Here is a 19065-nt window from a genome sequence, read left to right on the forward strand (position 1 = left end):
TAATTAAATACTTCTCAGTAATTGAAGTCTATGACTACTGTTTTTGTTATGATGGTATCAGGAGGTCAATATCATTAACGTTTTGGTAATAAATGCTATTTGAATAAATAAATACACACAATGATGGTCCCTAGTTAAGGCTAAACATTTCAAAAACTTTATCTTGTTGTCAATAAGCATATTACTGCTTGAGATTCTTTCTGTTAATAAGCTAGACCAATTTTTTCAACTTAACACCTACATAAACAATCTTGATGTAAAAAATAGTGTTTTATGATGTATCTTATTTGAAGATAAATCTGTCTATCTCAGATTTAACTTCGCAACAGCTGTGTTCAAACTTTTAAACCAGTCCAGTTTTTGTAAAACTCCTAGTGTCTTAGGCCTCCAGAATTTTTTTCACACTGACAGATCTCAGAACAAAGATTTAAAGCAGAGAAGGGGATTTTTCTCACTGTCACGCCCATTGCCTACAGCATGCATGGCTAGGGGGAAAGAAAGGTCAACACTGTGGCCGCACTCAACAGAGAGAATAAAAGAGGAAATTCCCATAAAATGAGCCAACTTGACCCCTCTGATCCCTCAATAATGGTTTAATTAACTGCACTCTTTTTACATTTATGTCCATGTGATCTGTGTTTCAGGTCAACAGTCCAGTGTTACTATTTAAGTATTAGTCCGATTAGTCTTTTCATAATCCACAGTCTCCTGCCTATATGCTGGTCCACCCTTGTCCTTTTCCATTTATCTATTTTAGTTCTTTTGTTGTTAATTTAGCAAAGCATACAGTTACAAGTGTCATGCCGTTCTTCCACATTACTGTACACTGTTAAATTTGTAGGTCAAATTATTACACTCTAAATATAGAAAGGAAACGACCCTCCTCATAGAATTGTATTTATTAAAGTTTGTCTTTTCTTCATACACACCAGTGGTTCTCGGACTTTTCCTACTGGGCCCCCCTTTAGCAGATGAAAATATTTTGAATTCTCTCTTCACACACATCAACACATAAATGCATATGGATAACCACACAGAAAAATTCATTATTGATTCACTGTTAGCCTTGCACTTATCAGGAAGTCCTCTCAAAAAACTTGCCATGCTTCTTTAAATTTGAAGAATTTGTCTCTGTCATAAGTTAAACCTTACTTAGTCCCCCTCTCATCACATGGACACCACGTTGTGAATCATTCAAACATGCAATAGCCACTCAGAAATGTGGGGTCAAAGAAATTTTCCCCTTTGTATCATATCGATTAATGTGCTGCATTGTATTATATGGTATGGTATAGTGGGGTATGGTTTCCTATTGTATCGTAAAATCAGGGTGTGATTTGCCCAGGGGGGTGGTGGGGATACCCCCCTTCTGCTTCTGATACCCCCTCCATGATGATAAATTTTCACCCCTTGGGGGGGTAAGTTATGTTTTATCTCTGCCTCTGCTCAGACTGAATGCATCCAACTCTTAAACAGTGGTGGTCTCATGTCGGTGTTCACCGTACGACAAAAACATTTATAACACAGGACCAAAAGTCCAGATTTATCGCCTCATACTGGGGTGTGATAGTCATGCAAGGCTTGAGTTCTCACGCTGACTGGGGAAATCAGGACAGACTTGTCATATGTCAAAAAGTTTACAATTAAAAGTCCCATTTATATGTTGTTCAGATGCATATTTTGTTCAGATTTGAACATAGTAAAAATAACATTCACACCATCTCACATGCACACATCTACTAAAGCGGCATCTTAAGAAAATACAGCTAGCAGCAAAAATATATATATTTACTGTCAGCAACAGTGACGACATTCTTTTTTTTAAGTGATTTGGATTATTTCCTAAGAATCAGTTCTTTCAGTAAGAATCAGTTCTTTCAGTTTCCAAACAACGCTTCATCTGGTAGGCTTCCATTTTAGCTTTCATTCAATCAACTGAATTCAATAACACTTTGACCCATAATTGATGTAAACTAATTTATTGTCCTGAAATTATTCATCTTAATAAAACCAAATCATAGACTTTGTCTACCATGGTTCACATAAAGAGAGCCACCTCTTCAATCAGCTTGTCTGCAGACGGCACATCATTACAGTGGGCTGGATGGATGCAGATATGTCCTACTCATTGTTTATATTCTATATGTAGATGGTGCATCAGACAGGCTTTCCTGCTGAGGTCATGGTGATTTCAGACGCTGTACAAAAGTTTGCAAAGGAAAAATTTCCCTACGTTTAAGAATCTGCTAGTAGCTCTGGTCTCGCTGTGTAAGAGTGTGCAGTCATACGACTGAAATATCAAATACGACATGTCAGGAGGTCTGATGTTGTGTTCCCACAACTACATACTGCACCACAAACCAGGTGCACAACTTAAAAATTGGGTCAGAATAGGTTTTAAGTGCACAGTGCATGTTAGGTTATAGTAACAGGCTTTTTGAAAGAGGCACCCTTGTTTTTTCCCCTAAGAAAACATCTCCTCTGGTTTTTTAACAATGGTTACACTGTGTATAGTGTATTCTATTGGTCGTACTGAACAATGTAGTATACAATATCACATCATATCATATTGCATTGTATCTTATAATGTATTGTATTGTGTTATATGGTTTGGTATGGTATAGTGGGGTTTGGCATGGTTTCCTATCATATCCTAGAATGTACTGTATTGAATAATGTACTTTATCATATCAAGCTATCATATTGTATAGCATCGTATCATCGTACTGCATCATATCATATAACGTATTGTTTCCCATGTTATGGTAGGGTATAGATATGGTATGGTTTTTATCGTATCGTGTAGTGCACTTTACCATAAGGTATGGTACCTGTGTTATGGTAAAACAAGGGCTGAAACAAAAATTAAGTTTTGCTGTAGATGCCCCTTTCTAATATACTCTTGATTAATCAAATACTTCATTTGGTCTAAGACAGAGTATGAAACTGGTGAAAGTTGTTAATTTGCCCTCCCAAAAGGCTGAAGATAGTGTCCTGATACCCAAAATTATCCTGTTTATCGTCTCAGAATAGTAAGAAAACTACAAAATCTTCACATAGACTCCTAAAACTAACTTTTTTTCAATGCTAACTCAAGCCAACAATCAATTAGTGTAATACTTGCACAGTAACATATCTCTAAATGGTTAAATCATCTCTGCTTTTCATAAACTTGTGCTATACCACATTCTTAAAACTGTTTCAGTAGTTATAGTCTTGTGGCTCTAAAGGAAGCCGTTAATATCACAAGATAGAATATATAGACACTCTCTGTATTGTCTTTTGTTTGACTATTGTTTAAAGAATCCTCAAATAGAAGTCACTCAAGTCTCTGTCCAAATCTGGACATATGCAGTTTCCTGTCAAATTAAAATGAAATATAAAGTAGGGCAAATTCAGCAGTTTTACCCCTGTGCTTTAATTTTAAACGTTTAAACCTGTAGAACAGGTTCTTTGCATGCATTTTCTGATTATTGTGCACATTTTTAACCCTGTGTTTGTTGCAGCTGTTGCTCTTCTGACTTTTTCCCACCCTTGTGAGTTACAGTGTTTTCCTCTGGTCATGCTTGCTGCTTCCCCTGTCTCACTTCCTCTGGCTCTCCATGTTTTGTATCTTCACAATCTGACAGCTGTCTGTGCAGAATATGAGATGACTGACGGTTCTTATTATTAAAACAGACACTGAGCTCATACAGTGTCTTCTTTATGTCGTCTTCCTTGTGGAGAGACTCAGCTGCGTCTCCTCTCATAAAACAGAATAGTAGGAACTTCCTGACCGGGGTTTGCTTTGTGTTTGTGTTTGTTCCCTCTGTTCCCATGACGAGAGGGGTGATAGGTCAAGTCCTGTTGTCACATCGTTCAACATTAACTCATTTAAACTCCTTCACTTCAGCATTCCTTCCACATAAATGAAGGAAACGGCACAGACTGGAGCATCTTTAACATTTTTATATGATGTAGCTGCAGGTTGTTCATGGAAGAGTTTTGATATTTTTCAGGATAATTATTCTTATTGTGTTGAGTGTAACTGAAAAACAGTTACGGAGACTACAAAAAGTTTACATGCTAGCTGTTCGGGATTTATTAACAACTACTCCGAAGTGATGTTCTTTCTGTTTCAGAGCTGTGAAATAAACTCCTGCAGCTCTCTTACACCAGTGATTACACAGTTCTGCAGGATTTCTGAGAAGGGATGGGCAACTAAACATCTGCAGCTGATCAGCCCTTCATACCACTAGCTGTGTTTTTATTTCCAACCAAACACTTTTAAAGAACATTTTCCTTTTTTCAATTTAGCAAAATGTGTCATTTCTTGGTAATGCAACAGTAAGTTTCTACCAAGTGTTGTGACTGGACAAGAGATTGAACTTGCTGCATGACAAATTAAAGCATAAAATAAATATCAATCAAACTAAATGGCTAGGATTTTAACCATAGACACAAACAAAGCAGCTAAGTGCAGGACTTGGCAACAGTTCAGTTTAATCTGAACTGTTGCACTAGTTGAATAGACATGAACAGTCCTGGTCTGTGTCTGAAATCCCCCAATACACTGTACAGTGAATATACACCATTTTGTAGTGGTGTCCAATTTCTGAATGAGCTTCATCACACGCTATATAGTGCACTCATTGTTTCCTACAGTGCATTGTAAAAAGTAGTGGGCAACCAGTGGTCGCCAGCCCAACAATATTTACCATCATGCATCACAGTTCAACGTCAAACGAAAGTGATGTTGGACTGCTCTCATACATGACAGACAGACGAGACAAGCATGGCAAGTGTGAATTTAGCATACAGGAACACAGAGCAGTTTGTATTTGAATTCCAATTCACCATTTGACTTTTCATTTTTCAATTACAGTTTCAATTGTGCTGCTTCTCCTGTCAGTTTAGATCACTGACATCAATCTCAGACAGGTTTGGTCATTGGTTTGCCAGGTGAGCCTATTTAAAGGGAAACTACTTAAGAAGGTTGTTCCATGTTATTAAGCAAGTCACAGGTTTCATGAAATATGGGGAAAAAGACAGATCTTCCTGCAGATGAGGAGCGTGAAATAGTGCTGTAGCTAGCAAAAGGTATGAAAACAATGGAAATTTCAGGAAAACCTAAGAGAGATCAAAGTACTGTGAAAAAATTTGTGTGTGATTCAAAGCTCATACGGGTTTGTTCCAGTAAAGGTGTGTTAACCCTCTGAATTCACCTTTATAAGGTTTGTGAAAATAACACAATACCCAAGTGTTTTATATAGAGCTGGGCAATTAATCGCAAATTAGATTAAATTGCAATAAGGCCTGCTGCAATTTTCAAATCGCAGAAGTTGCAATATTTCTTTTACTTAAAATGTGTCAAAATACCAGTTTAATAAATCATTTGTTTGTTTTTTTTGCAGCGGCAGAGATTTTATGCACATTATGCAAACATTCAAGTGCCAACTTTTTGGTCATGGTTTACAGAATTCCTCCTTTGTGTGTTTTATGTATGTTTTTCTTAATCAAAATGAGTAAAAATGATAATGATAAATGATAATGCTCTTAAACAAAGCAAATGACATCACATTTGCAATAAGAGCAAAAATTGTTTGCTCATTCCATCTAAAACTGATGAAGCCTAGTGTTACTTAATGAAAGTCATTCCCAAGCTGCGATCAGCTGGTAGCCAGCCTCACCTCCCCCACCCCAGCCGCCTCCATTATAACTTAAAGCTTGGTGCATCACCATATTAAGATTCATGTTAATATGGATGAATTACTTCGGAAATAATTTCATTGTTTTCAATACACATGATCTTATTTATGGAATTATTTATTGCTTGAATTTGTCACAAAATACATAGGATTTAAACCAAGAATAATCGCATATTAAATCGCAATTGCAATATTTGGGAAAAAAATGCAATAGGATTGTTTTTGGAAATTGTTCAGCCCTAGTATTATATCAAAATTTTCAGGATTGAAGCTGAGGCCCATTTTTGGACTGTGTAAAGAGTTATTTTAACCCAAATGTTGAATTTTGAAATCTGATCTTTGAAAATTTTTGAATCCCTTGTGAAAACACACCTTTGCTCACTTGGATGAATTGTTTTGGTGTTTGAAATAGGTTTAACAAAGTCTTAGCTTCACAAAAGTAGTGGAATATATGAATACAATAATAGATAAGTGCAGGAAACATGTCTAAAATCAAATTTTGTATTTTTTTTTTTTTTTTGCTTAAATGTTGTCTCTCATTCTGTTTTTACCAAATGTCTCAAATATGAGATAAATGAAGCTGAATAATGACTTCAGTTTCACATCGCCATCATCGGAGATAAACAGGCCTATATTCCTCTTCTCGCTCCGATCTCTTGCCTTACCTCTTCTGCAAAAACTGTGATAGGGAGGGCCTCAGGAATTCCAGGGTGCCAGTTGGTTGGCAAAAGTTGATGGACATAGGATTCATCCAATGATGCACAGTGAGAGGTGACAACATGTGCACATTGCTCTCTTATTGGCCATGTAACTCCAGCTGTGGATCACATGGGATGGCAAGTGATGGCAAGTGATGGCAGGAGATTCAGAAGTGTTTGAACCACATTTCTATGACATAAAATGACAAAGATTTTGTTAAAAACATAGCAAAAACCTTGCAAAAACACGGCAGCACGTGCGCTGACCTCAGAAGGCTAAGGAAAGTTTCTGTAAGGCAAATTCATCTTATTAAGGAAGCAGCTGGGAAAAATCCACTGATGAGTAGCAAACAGGTATTTGAAGCTGCTGGTGCATCTGGAGTTCCAAGAACCTCTCAATGCAGGATCCTCCAGAGGCCTGTTGATGTGCATAAAGCTGTATTTCAGCCACCCTTAACCAATGCCCACAAGGAGAAATGATTGCAGTGGGCTCAGTAATATATGAAGATTCATTTTCAAACAGTTTTATTCACTGATGAATGCCGTGCTACACCGGCTGGTCCAGGTGGATGGAGTTCTCACTGCCCATTTCCTGCCATGATATAAAAACAAGAACCATGCACAATCAAAAGTGAGTTTGCAGATGCCTGAATACGATTCCACAGCATTTGCATTGAAATAATTAAAAGGTAAAAGAAGGTCCCTGGTTCACTTCCCGGTCTGGGCCTTTCTGTGCAGAGTTTGCATGTTCTCCCCATGTATGCGTGGGTTCTCTCCTCCCACCACCAAAAATATGCTCATTAGGTTAATTGGTAACTCTAGAATTGGCCATAGGTGTGAGTGTGAGCGTACCTGGTTGTCTGTCTCTATATGTCGGCCCTGCGATTGACTGGCGACCAAGCCAGAGTGTACCCTGCCTCTCGCCCAACAACAGCTGGGATAGGCTCCAGCGCGCCCGCGACCCCGAATGGGGTAAGCAGTATAAAAAATTGATGGATTAATGGATATTTGAGCCTCATGCTATGGTTGCACAAGGGTTTTTGCATGGCGGGCCCCGGAAGATTTTCTGGCCTCAAATTGGGCTGCGGCATACTGGAGTTTGGGAAAGGCTGCAAGCAATACAACATTACTTCCTCTTGTTTGATATTGCTTGAGGACAGAGAAATATCAGAGCTCATTTTAACCTTTTTTTTAAAAGCACTGGACAAACATCCAGCCTAGAGAGCTTCACACAGGAAAGAAAGTGGGGTGCACAATATTTAGATTTTTACTAATATACAATATACAGATATTTCCAAACTCATGTAACTGTCAAAATTAACTTTTTAAACTGTCTGCTGATACCTCTGCTATGCCGATATTGTTCATCCCAAAGAAATGGAAGCAATTTTGAAGTTATAATTGAATTTGACCAAAAAATAGATACAAGGAATGAAAATTCTAATTTACACCCAATGATTAAAGATATGACTCCAGGTCTGAAATTACCCTTAAATAATGAAATGAAAAGAGATGAAAAGAAATGTCTTTAGCCTCCATGTAAAAATGCAGAGCACAACACAAAAAACAAAGCAAGACAAGAAGCAGACATGCAGCTATAATTAATTTTGGTGGATTTATGAATAAACAGCCATGGTAGTCTTGCAGAATCTCCATCTCTGTTTTGGCTCTTTGTCTCGTAAAGGTTGACAGCAGCCTGTTTGTCTCCAGCTCTGTTCCAACAATGTGACTAAGAGCAAAGACAGACGTTGATTCATATTGACTCTCTCTTTCTGGAAGCCTCTTCAGTGTACACCCCTCCTGGGCCTTGTGGTGACAGACGGATGGCTTTGTGTTGCCGGGCTGCCGGGTTCACAGCTCCAGGCAGGTCGACTCTGACTGTAAGATGTGGTTTACAGTATTGCTGAGAGCCCGAGCTGTGTGCTGCAGGAGACTTTATCTTCACACTTAAGCGTCAAGTGCTTTCTATAGGCTGTAATACTCCTGGAATGACTGCTACAGATTATATTTATTAATGATGATACTAACAGTAGAAAAGTCTCTTAAACTGCATTTTGACTCACTCTCACAAGGCTGTAGAAGCTTTCAGTGGATGTCATTGTGGTGACATACTTTCAGGGTTAATGAAACTTTTTCATTGCAGGTTTTACAAGCTCACAACCCCGTAGCTGTTGGGTTAAATCATAAAATCATAGTCCTGTATGAAAGAGAACTGAGACTCATTCCTCTTCCTCTTCTCTCTATGCATTACTCAGTACAACTTGTATATACTGAATGTACATTTTGTCCTTCTTTGTGCACCAGACCAGACAAGTTAAACACAGAGATAGGGATCTGGCTGCCTTCATCGCGCTCAGTCATAATTCTCAAATGCAGGTTGTTTTGTCATTGTAGGCTGGTTGGATCTTGCTGCTCATAATGTTAATCCAGCTGTTATTTACCAGAACATCAAGGGGGAAAAATTCAAAGAGAGAAGTTGGAACGAGGAGAGTAAATTTGACCAAAGTCCAAGTGGGATCCTGTAATGCTGACTGCAGTGGCTTTAAGAGCTCTAAAAGAACTCTAGGAGCTATAATTATGCCAACCAAAAGTGGCTGCCTTCAGTGACTAAATCATCCAATAGTAGACCTCCTTAGAAAATTTGTCATGGTTGTTTCAGAGCTTTATACACTCATAAGTCAATGCCCTTTAATTATAATGTTATCCAGACACTCTGGAACCATAGTATTAAATGAAAGGCAGCAAAATATTGAAAAAACAGCAAAAATATTTTTATAAAGTACAGTTTAGAACTGTCAGTGGAAATGCATTAACAGTGATGAGATTAAGGTACAAAGTTAATGCATTCATATTTTAATTACATCAATTGTGTGCTGTTTTGTTAACTTAGGGGCAACATAATGTGCCTATAAATAGTATTCAAACCTGGGATGTTTTACCCCTTTATTAATATTATAAATCAATCATGGATAATATAATTTTGATTTTTTTGACCAAATAAAAATACAAAAACCACTCTTTAATGTCAGTGAAAAACAATTTCTACAAAGTAATGTACAGTAAATGAAAATATTCACCCCATTCAAGTCTTTATTTAGTGGATGCACCTTTGGCTGCAGTCACAGCACTGAGTCTGTGTGGATACATCTCAGTCAGGCTTGCACATCTGGACACTGAAATTTTACTTCATTCTTAAAAAAATTGCTCAAGCTCTGTCAGAATGCATGGGCATGAGGCATGAACAGCCCTTTGTAAGTCCAGCCACAAATTCTCGATTGGATCAAAGTCTGGGCTTGACTCAGCCACTCCAGAACATTCACTTTGCTGTCTTTCAACCATTGCAGCTTTTCCCTGTATGCTTCGGGTCATTGTCTTTATGCAAATCAAACCTCTTCCCAAGCCATAGTTGTCTTGCATACAAAATAAGATTGTCTTCCAGGGTTTTCCTATGTTTTGCCACAGTCATTTTCCCCTCTACCTTTTCAAGCCTGTTAGGGCCAGCTGCCGGGCCAGCTGTGCTGCATCCCCACAGCACGATGCTGCCACCATCATGCTTCACAGTGGACATGGTGTGTTTGTGGTGATGTGCAGTGTTTGATGTCCAACAAAAGGGATGGCCAAAAAAACGATTTAATCAGCTAATCATATGGCTGCAAAAGTTGTATTTAGGCATGCAGACACGGTCAAGACAGTTGACTGAAGTTTAAACTGAGCATCAGATTGGGAAAGAAAGATGATTTTAAGTGTACTGCACAGTTGAACAGGTATACCTAATAAAGTGACCATAGTCTTTATTAGGGGTGGGAATCACTAGTGGCCCCACAATAAGATATAATCACGATACTTGGGTCATGATTCAATATTTTTGCAATTTTAAGCATTTTGCAATACAGTGAATATTGTGATATATTGCAATTTATACAATTTTTTCAACTGTTTAACTAATTTAGCAGTAGTCTTGCCATCATGTTTGTCCTATTTACGCAGTATTTTATTTTCATGTAGCACTTCTTGCAAACCTCGTGTCATGTCCATCTATGCCATGCCCTGCTTGCAATCCTAATGTCCTTCCCCTGGTGCTGCCATGTTTGTTGTACCAACTTTCTCCTGCTCTCTGACTGTCACCTCTGCTGAACTCACTGGACAAATAAACATCAAAACAATTGATTTTATTTTTCCATTATCATAGACTTGAGTTCATATTAGCAATTAATTTGAAAAAATCGATACTTGGTGGATGAGGCAATACAATATATCACCAGACAAATACTATGCTGTAGCAATTTTTTCTTCCACCCCTAGTCTTTATGCAGTGAGACAGAAGTTTAACTTTCACTTCAAGTTTCAATGCTGCATGCAGCGTGCTGCATTTACTTGACCATGGTTTCATCTATTTAAGGACCATATAATGAATAAGAAGTTACATCGTGATGGTGGTGAAATATTTGTGGCACATCAAGGAAGTCTGAAACATTACATTAGTGACGTGTGACAACATTAGTAAAAATACAAGGAACATATGTTGTGAAAGAACTTGTGGTCTTAAAGCCGTTATAATGCATGTTAGTATAGTAATGAACAAAATTTCTAAAAATATTCATCGTAAAGACATGATGCATCTCTTGTTTATTTTCTTCCTGTGTGATTCTAGTCAAGCCTCCTTAGCACAGTTTTGCCTCGTGAGTGTATTTATGACATGTAGCTGTGAAATATTGCTGTCTTTGTTTGAACTCTTCACCTCTTTGTGAGGCTGCAAGAGGCCAAGTGTTGCATTACAGACATTTTGTTACATTAAAAATAATATGACTGTGGTTTTAACATCTTTTATGTGATTTCTGGAGTATCTGTAGCAGAGGCTTTCATATTAATGCTAGAATCTCATTACAGTGATCACTTAATGCTTTATGCTTTTACATCACAAAATGTTGTTTCATCATCTTTTGAGTGTCACATAATTTATTGTCAGCAGTTCTATAGATCTTGAATTTTCCATGTAAAACCTCCAGTTTGATGGTAAAAAGAGACAAAATCGGGGCGCAGGTAGCCAAGTGGTTAAGGCGCACACCCCATGTACGTGGACAGCCCGGGTTTGAATCCGGCCTGAGGCCCTTTACCGCATATCTTTCCCCCGCTCTCATCCCTATTTCCGACTCTATCCACTGTCCTCCTCTGTCAAATAAAGGCACAAAAATGCCCAAAATAAATCTTAAAAAAAAAAAAAGGAGACAAAATAATCAGTCAGGAAGATGCAGGATGCAAAAAGAGTAAAGTTTGGTTGGTGTCAGTGGGGAGCTGCATTAGACAGGACTGTTTTGTAATCAATGTAGGATCTTTGGCTTATTTTAGGTTCCAACTTAAACATTTAGCAACATGTATGAAGGCAGACAGCCAGATTTTTCCACCCAAATTTACCTGGACTTTTTTCTGTCTCCTGGTAATGTTTGCCATGTTTTGAATCTAGCCTGTTTCTTTGTGTTCTGTTGTCTCTGCAGGTCTCCTGGTTGGAGCGCTGGACACAGTCCTAGACTCCAATGCCAGGGTTACACCCTTTCGGATCCTCCTCCAGGTTCCCGGCTCACAGATCAGCTGGGTGATCGCCAGTGGTGAGCTCAGCTTTCCTGTTGTCTGTCTTTACTCTGAGATCCTTTTTTTATGAGTTCACCGCAGATGTGTTTTTTGTTGTTGTTTTCTTGCCCAATTTTTTCTCGGTTTGTTTGAAAAGATATACACAAACATACAAATGGCATATTTGATGCCGGCCAGTTGTTAATTTCTTGTGTTTTTTTGTTTTTGTCCGTTAGGAGCTGCCATAGAGGAGGTGAATAAGCACTGGGACTGGCTGGTCCACAACCTGCTCCACTCTCTGTCTGTGTTTGAGAACAAGGAGGATGTGGCAAGCTTCGTCAGAGGGAAAGTTAGGGTATGGAACCCACTTGTCACATGGATTTTAAAGATCCTGTCAAACTTTAGATTATATTATGATGATAATATGAAAATACCATCGTCTCCTATGGTGTTAGCTAATGTAAAGTTCTCTCTCTTCTGCAGGGTCTTATTGCAGAGGAGGTTCGGGGTCGTCAAGCAGCTCAGGAGGATGATCCAGAGAAGTTCAGGGAGGCTCTGCTAAAGTTTGAGCTTCACTTTAGCCTTCCTTCATCAGAGAAATTGGTGACGTACTACTCATGCTGCTGCTGGAAGGGCCGGGTGCCTCGGCAGGGCTTCCTCTACCTCAGCATCAACCATATGGCTTTCTACTCCTTCCTGCTGGGGAAGGAAGGTCTGTACACTGAATGAGGGCTCTGATTCTCAGCAAAAAGAATTGATGCAAGTTCTGTTGGGAAGACATAGTAAATATGTTGATATGTTGATGCTTTGCTGCATATTTTACAACCAGTTCTCTTCCTTTGTAGGTTTGAGAGTTGGTCTGAAAAGTTGGTGGCTTGCCCCTTCACAAGAATGTTTTGTTTCAGTTTAAAATATCTGGTTGAACAGTATAGCCAAATATTTAGAAACTTAACTATATGCTGGCTTATGTGTTTTGTACATTAAGTTGTAACATACTATTTACATTGCAATACACTGGTATTATTTTGGAAATATTGCTTGACTCCCTCATAGATCTTCTTAAAAACTCACTAATCCCATCCACTACATTTCAGAAGTGGAGCTAAAACAGCTTTATTTATCTTGCTTAATAAACAGACAAGTTATACTGTAAATGTAGCGTCTTTCGTGAAGTTATTACTGGTCAAAACTCTCACTTAAGTTCTTAAAAACCTCCAACTTCATCTATTTCCTAACGGCCCTAACGTTGAATCCTTCATGCATAATTAACATTGTACTTTTAAATTACATACAAAGAAATATAAAGTAAGAATAATGCTTCTTAGTTGATGAATAAAGCATATAATTGTTAAACTAATGCTCAGCTAATATTAAACTAATGCTTAATAACTTGCTGTTATGATAAAAATTATAATAAGTTAATTGTCTTTTTTCCCCCCAGTTAAGTTTGTGATCCCCTGGGCAGATGTGATACGGTTGGAGCGGGTCTCCAGCGGTCTGATGACAGAGGCGATCAGGGTCAACACCCGGCAGAGGCAGAGGGAGTTCTCCATGTTCCTGAATCTAGACGAGGCATTTGGGGTTATTGGTCAGCTGGCTGACATTGCTCTGAGGCGGCTGCTGGACAGCGAAGGCCTGGAGCTGGACCGAGTCCTGCAGCAGCCCACACGCATCACAAAGAGGTCAGCACTGCCATTTTTTACCATTACATATTATGTTTTGTTTAGGATACTGCTGTTAGTTAGAGGCCAAAAGCTTCGAACGAAGAAACACATGATACCCTGAATCAAGGGTAGATCCATGAATGCATTTTTTAAAATATTTTCATAAATTTGCAAAAACGTCTAAAATTCTGTTTTCACCTAGTCATGGTGGAGTACTGAGTATAGATTAATGGGAATAAAATTGTACTTAAAGGACTGTATTATCAGGCTGCAATATAACAAAATTGAAAAACTGAAGGGGGTCTGACTTAGGAATATTTGAAATCAATTTAAAGATAGTGCTATAAACTGATCATATGACTCAGTATTTTTATTTTGTCAAAATGTGGTCTTGCATGGTGCCTAGTTATCTATACTTATCTTCTGATTCATTATGAAAGTAATGCATATTTGCAGTTTTTCAAGTGTTACATTCTAATGAAAATGCCAAGAAAAAATGACTCCTTGTGCTCACTGGAGGACTTACAACTGTTAAATATCGAGCTTTGAATATCAGCAACTCATTGTTTAATCAGTATACCCTTGAGCACATTCCAGTTGATTTTCCAAACACCTGTTTTCCACCAATGAAGGAGGGTCAAGAATAGAAAAGATAACTCAAGAGAGAAGCTCTATCTGTTGCTCATTTCTCACCTCTGCACAGCTGCACCCTCACAGCATGAAGAGGGTGTGAACGCTGGAGTTATTTTAGTAAAGAAATTTCCTCTGATCTGTTTTTGGTTTAGTATCTGATGCTATTCAACCATCTTGAAAGCAGCTCAGACAAAACTGGAGAATAGAACAACCTTATCATTAGATATTTTCTGTTGTTTCCAATATGATACCTTATATCACTCCATATTTTAGTAAATAATCTTTGGTAAACCGCTTGCTCTGGGTCTCTCACTTAATCATTTATAGCATAAGAGCATACATTTTCATGGTCTATCCACAGTAGCTCACTTGGCTTCTTTGTTCAAGAGCAGGTTGTAGTCTATGTTACTGTCTTAGGTTAATTATATGTCTGCCCATTGTTTTTCCTTTATTTATAAAACTGACAACTTTAGAGAAAGCAACTTTTATACAACAGTTCCCCCTAAAATACCTGTGATACTCAGTGGTTCTTATGTCTGCCTTTGTTAAAACCTCGAAACCAAAACAAGAAGTTAAAATAGAACTTCCTGAGCTGCAGACAGATGTGTGAGTAGGTAGAGAACCACAAAACAGATTTTTTTAAACCCGAAAATCAGATCTGTTTTAGTGTTTACAGTAGATAGGGTTTAAATGAACATGCATATGTTAAGGCATGAAAAAGGGAAGAAGAAACTGAAAGTATGAGCATAAGATATGGAAACCACAAAAAGTCCAGAGTGCAGAAAATAGGCAAAGTAAGAAATAATCCTGCAGGTGAAAACACAGTTAAAAGAAGAAAATACAACCAAATAAATAAGATTTTAGTGCCTGGTTAATCTAAATAGAAATTGTGAGGAGTAGGTGAAGGTTCTTCATGTATAACATCATCATTGTTGTTAAGGTTTACTTTTTATGCCTTTATCTATAGAGGAAGATGGTGGGTAGAGTCAGAAACAGAGATGGGAGAGTGGGGAGGACACAAGTGAAACAAGCCACAGGCTGGTCGTCCATGACCTAACAACTAGGCCATCTGCGTCTCTTATTCCTGTTTTTAACCTCTTTTTACTGACATTGCACTGATGTAGTTTTACCTGATTTCTGATGTCTAAAATTTCTCTGGTTGACATAAATAACTTTGAAAATTAGAAGTTAAGATTTAAAAAGGAGATTAGAATACTTCTTTCCCAACAAAAGGTCTTTATTGCTTTATTTTATTGAGATTGATGTCATATTTTTCATTTTTGGATACCCTTTATGCCAAGTGTTTATTTAACTGAATCTTTAACTGAATTGAAATCCAAAATATGCCACATATGTGCTGCCGGAGGGGACATTAAACATTAGCTCCTTAAAAAAAATAAAAAGGAACTGCACATCTGTAATTTTAAGGATTTGTTTTCCAGTCTCTTGATGTCTTAATTTGAGACTGCACATCTACTTTAACCTTTATTTTGGCTTATTTTCGTGTTTTTTCTTTGATTTATACACCATTAACATTTATCCCAGTTTCTTTTACAGGGTCTTATTTCTGCTGCGTTGGTATCCTTTAGGCTAAATCACAGGGAAATTCATTTGTTTTTTTGGGAACAAAGGAACAAAACTGGTCTGTTTTAAAATTTTAACTCATCTCCTCAGGGTTCCAACAAACTTTGGCTGTAAATCAAGTAGGACAGTACACTTCCTGTCTCCCAGAGGCAGAGCCCCTGGCCCATCCTGACCTATTTTAGTACGTTTGTGGAAAAAGAGGAAGTGTTTTACATTTTAGACTAACTACAACAACACGGAAGTCCTCACTTGAGGTTGAACTGGTTAATTGCACTCTGCCTCAGGTGGAGGAACTTAGAAACTGTGTGATGCTATAGGGAAATAGTGGGATGATGTTTGAGCTTGAAGAGTGTTTGTAAGGTATAGCAGGCTTCCCACACATCCTGGAAAATCTGGAAAACAGTTGACAAAATTTCCTATCACTGACAACACAACTGAGAGAAAAAAAATACATTTCCTTGAAAATCTTGTGCCGTCCTGCAAAATAATTGAAAATGTATCCAATAATTTTATACCAGAGTTCCTCATGGCAGCTGACACTGTCATCTGAAAGGGCTGAATTATGTTAAAGCTTGTATCCAACAATTAGTTCATGGACATCAGTATTAAAGATAGACTACAGGCTAGCTGCAGCTCTAGACTCCAAAAATTGTTCCCTGTACAAAACCAAAACTAATGCATTATCATTAGAGTCAGACAGATCTAAGATACTTTTGTTTGCTCTTGAGTAAGTAAGTAAGTGAGTAAGAGGAGAATAAGCAGGGAAAAATAGAGGAGTAGGTGCTAAACAAATGGAGAATAAGGGAGGACAAGGAGGGGAATAGATGGAGGAATACATGCTAAACAAATGGGGAATAAGGAAGGATTGACTGGGGAATAAATAGAGGAATAAGTGCTAAACAAATAGGGAATAAGGGAGGATTAAGAGGGGAATAAAGGGGAGATAAGTGGTAAACAAGTGGGGAATAAAAGAGGAAATATAATGGAAAATTATCTCTAAAAAAGAGTGAGGGCCCTATAAAGCCTTGAAAATTATTTTGCTTTGGAGTATAAACTGAACTATGCTCTTTCTCTTTCAAAGGTCACATCATTTTATTCAGTGGCTATGAGAATAGTCTTTGTTGTTTGAGATGATAAAAAATATAGAGACAGAATAGCTAACTAGGCTATAAACATAAACAAGTATCGCTACTTCCTCTTACTGTAGTGAATTATCATACACAGCAACACACAAACAGGCTATGCCACATCTTCCCTTTGTTTGCATTTCTACTGACATGAGCACAATGAATCAGTCATGCTGGATTTTGTCTCAGTCTAAACTTTGTGCTTTATTCATGCTCCCCTTGCAGCTGGTTGTAGAGCAGCAAATCACAAGTAGAGCTAAATCAGTCAAAGTGACCATATATGATTTCTTGCCATATAAACATTTTTTAACCCGATGGATTAGTGCATCTCTATTTAATTGATTTGTTTTGGACTTCACATTAAGCACACATTCAGCTACCTCCACGTGTACACAGTGTAGGTGATGCCAATGAATACTCTTCAAAGCCACATCAATTTTTTTCCAGCTAACTCTTCTCATATTTTCCTTCCAGAATCCTGGAGGAACAGGCGTTGAGGGAGTACGTCTTGGCCCTGTTTAGACTCCCTCGCAATGAGAGACTCTATGAAGTGGCCTCTTGTTCAGTATGGACACCACACGCTCGCTGTCACACAGCTGGGACTCTCTACACCACTGACAGCTACTTGTGTTACTCCAGCAGAGAAGAGGGAAGCTGCATCCTTATAATACCGCTCTCAGAGGTACAGTACCTCCAGTGAAGCACCACTGAGATTACCAGGGTCAGTAGTAATCCAGTGTTCATTCAGAGGAATAGATGTTTTAGCTTTATTTCCTGTGAAAGTCAAAAAAGAGAGAAAGGCATCCTGCTTAGATTTTATAATGGTATTAACTTGAAGGGTGGAAGGCTTGTAAGCACAGCATGGGTTCATCCTTTCTGAATGAACTGTTATCATGGATTTACTGAAAATAAATTGTATGTTTACTTAGCCTATCAGCTAGAGAGCTCATGAAGAATTTAGCCAGCTCTCAGCTCTTAAATTAACCTTATTATCTAGCACTTGAAATGTTCATGAGATGATAAAAATACCTAAAGAAAACTAGGTCAGGAGTTATAAAACCTCACATCACGCAGGTTCACTGTAAACACAGCCATAGAGTTGATTACTTCTCGGTTATAACGTAATTAACCTACAAGGAAGTGTCAAACAATTTAAAAAGCATAGGTTAATTCTTGTCTTGTTTGTTTGATCTAATTAGGAGCAAAAGACAACCTATATATAGAGAGAAACTTTGCAAAAATGAAGGGTTATTTTCTGTCTTTTCAAGCTAATGAAAACCACCTACAACCAAGCAGGAAGTGTAGAAAAGTCTATATGTGTTGAGGAGAACATTTCTCTTTGTTTTGTCTGACTTTAGAGTGAACAAAGTATCTTTACAGTTATGCAAATCTGCTTCTTTGTCCTCTAAAGACTCTTTATTCTTTCTATTTGTCTACTTGTCGGGGAACTGTTAAATAATCTGTTTACTCTGCAAGCTGCTGGTTAAAGAATGACATATAATCCTTTTTTTTGTAACTTATTTATTTAAATGTGTATTTCATTCAAGAAAACAAAAACATTCATATCCAATGTAAAATCTCCCACTTTGAATGAAAAGGAGCAGAAAGAAGAATTATGTGATATTGTATTATCCTATTTCATTCACAGTGGAAGATTTTATGCTGGATATGAATGGTTTTGTTTTATGTGACAGACCATTTTGGTCTCTTCAGAGAATAGAACTTTCTTCACTTGACTAGGAAGTCTCCTGCATGCCTGTTACTGCGTTTTTGGCTGGACCTCTGTTGAATTAGGTCAATCACTTTCAAAGAAAATGAAAATGCAGTCATCTATTTTACATAACATATTTTTTTAATTGACATTACTTTGTAAAAATCTGTTTTCACATTGACATTAAAGTGGGGGTTTTTTCTAGTACTTAAATAAAAAGCCAAATTATATTGACTATGCTTGATTTATGCAATCAATAAAATAGTAAAACACCAGGGCGTAGAATAATTTGTATAGGTACTGTAATATTCTTACTACATATCTATCATGACCAGACAACGCTCAGTCATAAATCCACTGAGATATCTGGGAAAGTTTGGAAAAAAGGCTACAAAC

The 19065-nt window shown here is 37.7% G+C and overlaps 1 protein-coding gene across 1 annotated transcript in view; it reads left to right on the forward strand.

Annotated features, from left to right (window-relative positions):
* The window catches only part of LOC121522646 (TBC1 domain family member 8), a 40661-nt gene that overhangs the window by 1782 nt on the left and 19814 nt on the right, over positions 1-19065 (forward strand). Inside the window, exons 2-6 of the mRNA XM_041807203.1 lie at positions 11878-11988; positions 12187-12305; positions 12434-12662; positions 13392-13632; positions 17433-17640. Of these exons, the coding sequence (XP_041663137.1) occupies positions 11878-11988; positions 12187-12305; positions 12434-12662; positions 13392-13632; positions 17433-17640 (908 nt within the window). The remainder of the gene's footprint in view (positions 1-11877; positions 11989-12186; positions 12306-12433; positions 12663-13391; positions 13633-17432; positions 17641-19065) is intronic.

This window comes from Cheilinus undulatus, linkage group 15 (assembly GCF_018320785.1).
Source record: "Cheilinus undulatus linkage group 15, ASM1832078v1, whole genome shotgun sequence".
Taxonomy (NCBI): domain Eukaryota; kingdom Metazoa; phylum Chordata; class Actinopteri; order Labriformes; family Labridae; genus Cheilinus; species Cheilinus undulatus.